Here is a 9,942-nt window from a genome sequence, read left to right on the forward strand (position 1 = left end):
ACATTCATCCTAATTCATCAAAATATGTATATAAAATATATATCTTTTGATGTAATTGAGTAAAATATTATGTATATTTTGAATGAATTATTTGTAATTGATTTAAGATGGCTAGAATTATTATTATTATTATTGTTTTTGAATTATTGATTCAGTTTCAGCACCAAAAAAAAAAATCAGCATGGAAATTTTTTTTTTAATTAATGAAATTACTGATATTTTTTTTTTTGCCGACGGCGGGATTTGGTCGACAACGTGGTTGAGGGTGGATGGCGCTGGAAGCTGTTTCTCCTCCTTCAGGCGACTCCTAACGCTGCTCCTCGAGCTCTAGTCGACGGCGAGAGGGATCCGGGTGTGGCGTCGCGGTGAGGACGGCGGACGGCGCTGCTTCTCTCCCTTTCAGATGTCGCTGGTTCGGCGGCCGGTGCTGGTGCATGGCGACGTCCGGCTTCTGCTTCTTCATCGACAGCGACGCGACTAAGGGCGAGGACGGCGGTGGTTGGCGGTTCTCTGTCAACGATGGCACTGCGAGGAGGATAATCGGCGACGTCGCGATTTGGAGTCCTGGGCAGTTGGCGGCGTCGCGGACCAGCGCTATGGTGAAGCGAGATGGCGAGGCAGGGAAGGCGGATGCGAATTCTATTTCCCGGCAGCTTCGCGGCGAGGAGAGATGGCAGATGCGGGCTGGATTGCCGTCGGTGTCACTGTCCTCTCCCCTCCTTCAGGCGGCTGCTGCTGGATTCCTTCGCTGCTTCTTCCCGGCTAGTTTTCCGGCGATTCTTTGGACGAAGAACAGAGGTGATTCGTAGCTAATTTCCTATTTTAATTAAAATGCAATTATCTTTTGTCTGCCATATATATTTATTTTCTATATATATTTTATTTGCCCTTATTTAATAATTAATTACATATTAACCTTGGTACATGGTAATTATTATGTGGTTTAAATATTACCATCTTAATGTTACCTTGACTAATATTATATATTTATTTTGGTAAATGGTGATTATTTAGTTTATTATTGCCATATTAATATTACCTTAATTATCATATTAATTTTGGTAAAATGGTAATTATTTAGTTTATTATTATCATATTTATATTACCTAATTTAATATTTTATATTATTGGCAAATGGTAAATATATAGTAATATTATACATATTAATTTTGGTAAGTGGTAATTATTTGGTTTAGTATTGCCATATTAATATTACCTTAATTGATTTGTATATTATTTATGACATGTAGTAAATGTATGGTAATTGATTGTTTTGAAATATTTAATACCCTTTATTATTTTTTTCCTTCGTTGTGGTATTAAATTCATTATTGAATTTTGAACAAATTATTAAGTTTTAATTTGTTTGAATTTTAATTTTAATATTGAATATTCGGTTTAAATTGTATTCAATGTACTGTTACAATTTAAATATTTAATTGTGGAGTTTGAGTTCGTAATATGCATAATAATCTGAGCATGCTATATATATATATATATATATATATATATATATATATATATATATATATATTAATTGCACTAATTATATTATTTGATTGTTATAATTATGCCTTTAGAAAAGCATGTTCATTAAGATTGTTTTTAGAGCCTTTTTTTAGGACTAAATTAATTGCTTATTATGCATGTTTTAGTACCTTTTAAGTGAATTTAGTGCCTTTAAGAATAGATTATGCATATTCTTACTCTTTCGGTCAATACTCCATTCGTACTTCTTTTGGAGGATTTCAAAGCACATTAAGTACATAAAACTATTCATAGTACTACCCTATTTAAAGCCTTATCCCCCTATTCATTGTGCAAAGCTTACCTCGGTCTCCCCCTTCTTCCTTTGCTAGTGATGATGTGTGTCAATTGATTGCGGGCAACTTATAACTCTCGGGTGTTTAATCTGTACTTGTTAGCTCAACCGAGATTATAGAATCATTATTGAAATAAGACTAAGTAAAACATACTACATAGAACAAGAGAATTTTAAAGAAACAGTAAAATAACATTGGGACTGCCTCCCAAGTGCGCCATGGTTTTACGTCTCCTGGCCAGACATGGTGTGGCCTATCCTTCAAGGCACACAGACTTTGGGACCCGACCAAGCGTCCCGTGAACCTTAGCTTCAAGGAATGTCCCAAGGTGGGAAACATCCTTGAATACCCACATGAATAAAGGAAGAACAACATGCAAGGTTGGATGAATGTTAACGTCAAACACCCTACTTAATTCTTTTAGGATGGTGTCTGCTTCCTTTCCTTTTTCCTCTCTCCCCCCACTAAAGATTTTCTCGTTTGGTTCAAACCATATCTCCTCACTCCCTTCCTCAATCTCAAGTGTGGTCAACTCTCTCCACTCAATTCTTTTCATAAGATCAAACGTGAAAGACCTATCATTTCCCACCATCTCTTCCTCACACTCCTTTTCTTCATTACTCCACTCTATTGGGTTAGAAAAATCACTCACACTCTCACACGAATAGAATGAAGCATCATCCCTTCACTCACCAACTCACTCTCACCCAAGACAAAGGATTCATCTTCTAAAAAGTTAAAGCAATCATACTCATATTTAAACAAAAGATAATCCTTACAATCATCAATCAATATATCAAAACTTTTAATGGAATCATCCTCCCTAAATTTAAAGCAATCATAATCACATATGATAAAAGTATCAATGCGAAGGGAGTCATCCACAAGGGTGTCTTTAAAAAGAGCACAAGGATTTTCAAAAATATTAGCACAAGAAGGATTAGGAATTTTACCACATGTTGGCTCTTCATCTTCCCACACTAGTTCAATGTCATCATCCTCACTTTCCATCTCTACCTCCTTTTGATTTTCCAATTCGAAAATTGGAACTTCTTCAAGCACCGAGGCATAACAATCCATTTTCTCTTCAACATTCTCCTCTTCCCTAGCATCTTGCGCGTTTTCTTCCCCTTGTATAGTCCTTGGATGGGACTCCAAAGTGGGGATGTCATCTATGATGGTGGAGTTAGCTCGGGACTCATTCATTTTCATGAGCTCCTCCATCATAGATAGCATCTTCGTTTCAACTTCTTCTAATGGAAGTCCTTCTTTCCGGAGGGTAGCGAGATAGTCCTTTAGTTCGCTTTTGATTTCGACTCTTAGTTTAGCCGTATCCTCCTTGGCCATCCTAGTGAATTCGTCAATTTTTGCTTTTAGATTTCAATTTCATCGGTGGCCGGTGGGATATAATCACAAGGATCTATATGGGTATTATATGGGAAAAAGGGTAGTGCTTCAAAGGAATGGGTAGTGTTGTTTTCTTGGTGAATTTGTGATGGATGTGGGTAGTAGGTGTTTACGTGGGAAGTAGGGAATGAATTTGACTCGGGAGTATAGCTTGGGTCGATCGCTCTCATCATTTGTGCAAGCTTACTCTCTATATTTTGGGATATTTCTTTGGAGTTTAACGAGTCAATTTCTTGGAAATTGGGTGATTGTGAAGGGTAAATTTTTTTAAAAGGTGGAGGTGGTGTTTTGTATGGATGTGGGGGATGTTTAGGTGTATTAAATGGATATGAATATGGAGGTGGTAAATGGTGGTATGGAGATGGGTAAGAGTATGGAGGTGGGTAATGGTATGTTGGTGGAGGGTAAGTATAGGTGGAATGGGGGTAATAAGGATATGGTTGGGGTTGAGGATTCCATGATGTGGGTAATCATGGGGATTCATTATAGCACTTATTGGCAAGCTTCAAGAGGTTTGCTTAAGGAGAATTTCCTGCACAGTAGCTTAGCCAACAACAAATAATTTTGCAACTAAAAGTAATTGCAAGTGAGCACAAGATATTCAATATAATAGAAGCTCACTTCTTCAAGCAAGATAATAAAAATAAGAAACGAAATAAACAAAAAGAAAGCAATTCAAGAACTTTTAAAATTCCACATCTAAGATGTCAACACTATTCGAAACCGTTTGCCATCCCCGGCAACGACGCCATTTTGGTGCTGTGTGTAATGTGGTGAGGGTGAATGTGGAGGTGGTAAAACGAAGAGTTTAGACTCCCCGAGTGTCGTGTCTCTTAAGGATGGCGAATGGGAATCGAATTGGTGTGTTGGCATCTAAGTGGTTGAAGAGAAAGAGTTAAGGAAATGCTAAGGATTGGATTCATTTGTAAGAAGGGGAAGTTTGATAGTGGTTGTGTAAAACAAAGAAAAGTAAGGTGGAGATTGGGGCTTTAGGCTTTTCCATGTGGTTTATCTTTGGTTGGTTTTGAGAATGCAAGTTGTGGAATAGACTAGGGAGTTCATGGCACATCACCAAGTGGCGTCACACTTTGGACTCCCACATCCTCATTAGGTTGGGGCATTTCATCGAACACTTTGTCTACCACTCCTCTCGGATCTTGTCCTTTCGGACTAAGAGCGGAGATGTGGGTGAGTGAGACTCGTGGGTGGCCGCTATCGCGCGCACACTCACTTCCTTTGGGTTTGCTACCTAATGTGGCCACAAAAGACACAAAGCTTAAAGAACATCATCCACACAAGTTCAACATCCAACAAACAAGCATTTCACAAATCAAAGCAATAATATTAAACATCCACATAGATATACCTTGGGGCTACCAATCCCCTATCTAATCTACTCTGGCTTACTAAGAAACAAGAAAAGGAAAAGGAAATTCAAAGAAACAAGTATTGAATTAGAAATTGAAGAGAATGGTTACCACCTCTTGAAAAAGAGGGTCTTACAACCTTGATCTTGAATCCCAATCTTCCTTCTTGCCCTTGATCTATTCTAACTATGGGTGGAAGGAATTTTCCCCCAAGAGGGGAGAAAACCCTCTAGATCTAACTATCCTATTCTATCAATTTTCTGATCTTTTTCTTCTTTTTTCTTTAGGTTTAGGGCAAAAGGGATTTATATAGGTGACAAAGAAAAGGAACAAATTTCCCAAAATAGCCCTTGGCCCGACCACGCTTGCTCACACGCGTGTGAGTAGCGTGGTGGCTCTCTGGAATAATTCCACGCCCAACCACACGCGTGTGAGGCTGCGTAGGGCGCTACTGCATATCGGCTTGTTTGTCTTTTGCTCTATTTCAGGTTCAAATCCCTCTCCAACCTGTGAAATACTTCAAGACTCTTTCTGGAAATGTTGTTAGAAGAAATTGATCGCATTTGAGCTGAAATGCATGCAATTGTTGTAATTGGATGTCAAAACGATGCGCTTTTAATCTAATAGAAACCCCTTATAAGTGCTATCCTTGGTGCTTATCATATATTGGTAGTATGTGTACTTTTATGTGAGTATGCCTAAATTAGGTGAGGCGTTATGTTGATTGCCTAAATACATATATGAAGTATTATGTACATATGTGATGTGATAATGAAATAATGTGGGATAGTTACACTTTATTACCTCGGTGTATAGTAATTAGTGTACTATTAAAATGTTTTGAGAAATAAAACTTTTGGACAAAGTTAAGAGTGTTGAATGTTTTCAAGTTGGAACTTGGTTTTGTGGAATATGTCCAAAAAGTAATTTTTGACTCAAGAAAGATGAGGAAGAAGGGAAATTGTTTTCAAACCCTTAGTTTCTAGTAAAGTTGAGGAGGACCTTGATTAGCCTTCGGGTGGCTTAAAGTGCCCTTTGCCCAAGGTTGTTATATTTAGTATGATCATTCATACGGAAAGAGCGAAGTCTATTCGCCGGGTACTATTTAACTCGTTTGGATGAGGTATTCCTGCGGGGGTGTGCACACTTAAAGTATAGTTACTCTAGAAATTCCGGGTAGGTGTCGTTTCTATGGACCTAGTAGGGCCAGCTAGGGATCATTTTAACGAACCTTACGTCAAGGGGATCAGTGTTAGACCGGGTGATGACCACTGAACCCGAGTTCGATTATCCAAGTGGTCAAGAGAGGGAGTCAAGAGAATACTCCAAAGGCCTCACGCTTTCTATAAAGAAACTAAGTGGAGAATTTCGTGTGAAAATGTAGTTACTCTGTAGCTACGCTAAAAAGAGATGTGATGATTGTTTTAGCAAGAAAGGGTGTTGATGAACCCTCTTTGAGAAAAAGTTAGTGGAATTTCCCGATGAGGAAGCTTTTCAAGTACAGAGTGGTGATTTAAATGCGAAGTTCATAAAATCTTTCCACTACTTGCTTACATGCTTAAATGTTTAGTGACGCGTTGAGTAATGTGTTCTTGTTAAGCAATCCCTTATCCAAAGATTTTCCATTGTGTTCCATTCTTGATTATTACTTGCGAGAGTTATACTTGATAACCTATTTGCAGGTTAAGTGTCAATGAGGAGAATGGTAATAAAGGTTTTGTTTAAATATACATGTTTTGCAAACCTTTATTTAATTTTGGGTGACCCATGGATCCCTTACTTAGCCGTCGCGCTAACTGCACTTCAATGTGTTTTTATTTAACAGATGTCATCTAGTGTGGGCTCCTGAAGCCCGATGAGCTCAGGGAGCTCATCTGAGTTTACCTTCCCGATTATGGACTATGATGACTACTCACAGTTTTTGATAGGCGAAGACCCCTATGTTCCTGGCTACGCTCCTGATCCACCTGCTCCTCCTTCTCCGCAGTACAACCCTCCCCCAACTTACCCATCTACACCCTCTCGCATTCCGATTCGCAACTTGCAGCCGACTTTTCTGGATGATGCCCAAGCTAGGCATGGGTTTTATCCCATAGAGGTGTTAGAGGGGAGTGATCCCCTAGAGTTCGTGGTCTTCTATCCTTATCCGTGGGACCCCAGTCCTTTGGATTATTGGGATGAGTGGTCTATGGTGATCACTCCTTACTACTTTCTAGACCATCTCACCTGGTTTGCGAGTGAGTGGCATCTAGTATGGGGAACATACTCCGGACCGGTGTACCGCCGCTTGGAGTAGATGGTTGGTTGGGAAAGTTTTGGAAGGACCTATTTTGTGTAAATATTTTTTGTAGCCATAGTAAACTTAGTTGGCTAGTAAGTTTGTAAGTAACTTTAATCTTGGTGTTTTGGGGCCCTAGTGGTCAACTTTGATATATAGATATTCGTAGCTGATCTAGCTACTTTTGTTTCTTTCTGCTGAAGTGAACATATGGTTATGTCAAGTAGAAAGTGTGTGGGTGTGAAGCAGTTTCTTCTTTAGCCTGTGCATCTAGAGTGGACTCTACCGAGGTCAGTCAGGGTTCAGTCTAGATGTGGCGGTAACTACTCCGGATGTACGATATAGCCGGGCCGGGGTGTTACAAGTTGGTATCAGAGCGGTTGAATCTTTGGAGGTTAGATTGGAGTCTAAGCTGTGAAACCCTTGAACCCTAGCTTCAAGTCAGCCAGTTTCAAGTTAATTAAGTTTCGAGTAAGCTTAGGTTCATTAAGACCAACCTAAGTCGTTATTACAGCCTGATGAGTATATGTTTCGGAGCAGAGCTCCAACGGAGACCAGGCAGCGTAAAAGGGGGTATTCCACTTCTACCTTACCGAATCTCTTGATTCTGGTTGATAAATACTCTGACTGATACTTGTGTATTCTTATATGTGTTAATCATTTCGTATGATTGCTGTGAGTGAAATTGAGAAGCTAACTCGGAACGACCGTTTAGAGAAAATGCCGCCAAGACAAAATGTATCTGCGGGACGTGATGACGCCACCACGGCAATGGATCGTATGGCTTTGGCAATGGAACAGATGGCTGAGTTTATGATTGCTCAGCAGGCCGAGAATCAAAACCAGGGACACCCTCGGGTCGACTTTGCTAAAGCAATAGCAAGTAGACACCCACCGAATTATGCGGGAGAAGATGACCCAGTGGTTTTGGAAGAATGTATACGGACATTTGATAAACTACTTGACGCAGTAAATTGCCCGGCAAATCAACGAGTCTCTTCTGCGGTTTATTACTTGACGAAGGCCGCAGATAACTGGTGGGCAACGGCTGGACCTGAACTCCTGCAAAACCCAGACATTGGCTGGGAGGAATTTAAGGAGGAATTGAGGGGACAATTTTACACGGAACGAATTAAGGGAATTAAGTGCGAGGAATTCTTGCGACTGAAGCAGAAAGGAGAAACTGTTCAGGTCTACTATGACCAGTATGTGGAGTTAATGAGATTTGCTCAAGATATTGTGCCGGACGAGGCAAGCAAGGCAAGAAGATTTGTGCGAGGACTGGATTGGGACGTGAGAAGGGCAATCGCACCATTCATGTGCTCCACTCTCAAGGAGGCATATAATCGGGCATCGGATCAGTACCAAGTGTACCTGGATCAACAGGAAGTTTACGGCAGGAACAAAAGAAAAGCTGAGGATAAACAGAAGAGATTCAAGGTGGATGATCGGAAGTCTAACCAAGGAAAATTTCTGTAACCCCTCGTCTATTCCGATAAGTTTATGGTTCGAAAAATATTTTTTTTTTAGGCTATGACATTTATGAGATGATTTCTCGGTACTTCAGAAGGATTTTTATAAGTGGGACTAGTTATTAAAAAAACTGCGATCTACGTACCGGTCACGAATCGTAAAATTTTTAAGGACGTATATACAGTTCGAATTTCCCTAGGAGATGGATTATTAAGCATGATACGATTAAGCGTGAACTTCCTACTCAATTCAGTGGAAATTAGACGAACTGTAAGAGTGGAATTTATTACGAACCTCCGTACCACTGTATTTCGCGAGATACCGGAAAATTCCCAATTTTAGTGGTTAATGATGGGATTATTTTTTTAGAATAATTTTGGTATTAAAATTTTCCCGAATTAAGTTATATTCCTCCGAACTTTTATCTGATTTAATCCCTAACTGGAAAAGCAAACTTACTCTACAAGGCATACCATGGGATTGTGACAAGTGTCACATTTATTTACCACATAGTAATAAATAATTAATTAAATGGGAAGAGTATGGGATAAGCTAAGCCATGCTAAGATGTAACTTACACTCCAAGTCTTCCCCATCTCTCCCACACTCATTTTCGAAAATAGAGAAGGAAAAAGAGAAGGAAAAATATCATTTTCATCTTTGGGATCCAAGAACTCCATAGCTATTTTCTTCAACACAAGTGCTTCCATAATAGGTAAAACTTTAGTTTTATTCGGTTAATATGGCTAGAATCCTTCCTAGAACTTAAGTTTAAGCTAAGGATTCATGAAAATGTTGTTATTATGGTGATTTTTGTTTAGGATCTTCGGTGAAAAGTTTGGAGGAGAAGGTCACCATCTTTCTACGGTCTTAAAAATCTACTTGGGAGGTAAGGAATCCCTTAAGTTGGTTTAGTCACTTGAAGGTGAACAAATGCTAGTAAATTGTGAGACTAGGAATTTTTATGTGAAAATTATGTGTTAAGTTTGTGGATCTACAAGTTGGCTCAAAGGACTACACCTTGATTTTTGGTAATTTTTGTATACATGTTCATAGCTAATTTATGCATGTATATGTTGTATTTATGCCCATATAGGCTTATACTTGTGAAAATATTGGAAAATCGAAGGTTACAACCCAGTTTTTGCTGCCCGAAGTTGGCAGATCCGGATGGACGCACGTCCACCGCGCGTCCATCAGTGTCCGAAGTTTCGGCGTCACGGCCGAAAGGCCGGACGCAACCATGGACGCGCGTCCGCTGCGCGTCCGTGGATGCCAAGAATTTCGGCGTCACAGCCGAACGGACGGACGTGGCCCGGACGCACGCGTCCGCCGTGCGTCCGACGCTGCGGACATCCGCGAGTCTGCGCGACGCGGATCCATTTTCGACCGAACTTTCTTCCGATGTTTTTGCTCCTGAATGTTATGATGTTTGGAAGGCCTACGGGCAACCGAGTAAATTTTTGAAAGTTCAAATATTATTTTGTAAATTATGTTCATCAATTTGGAGAAAAACCGTGTTTTTAAGAAACAAGTGTGTCCCTTGTCACTTGGGAATTTATGGTGAAAAGTCATTGGCAAACATGAGTATTTT

The 9,942-nt window shown here is 39.8% G+C and overlaps 1 protein-coding gene across 1 annotated transcript; it reads left to right on the plus strand.

Annotated features, from left to right (window-relative positions):
• Positions 1–281: 281 nt before the first annotated feature.
• On the plus strand, positions 282–6,555 carry LOC116018863. Its single transcript, XM_031258879.1, has 2 exons — positions 282–798; positions 6,423–6,555. The coding sequence occupies exons 1-2, from the start codon at positions 435–437 to the stop codon at positions 6,431–6,433; spliced, it is 375 nt and encodes a 124-aa protein (XP_031114739.1). The 5' UTR covers positions 282–434; the 3' UTR covers positions 6,434–6,555.
• The last annotated feature ends 3,387 nt before the right edge of the window (positions 6,556–9,942 follow it).

This window comes from Ipomoea triloba, chromosome 5, assembly GCF_003576645.1.
Source record: "Ipomoea triloba cultivar NCNSP0323 chromosome 5, ASM357664v1".
NCBI lineage: Eukaryota > Viridiplantae > Streptophyta > Magnoliopsida > Solanales > Convolvulaceae > Ipomoea > Ipomoea triloba.

What these genes read in the sequence shown, in the direction of transcription:
- LOC116018863 (XM_031258879.1), top strand. Translation starts at nt 435, where the DNA reads ATGGCGACGTCCGGCTTCTGCTTCTTCATCGACAGCGACGCGACTAAG.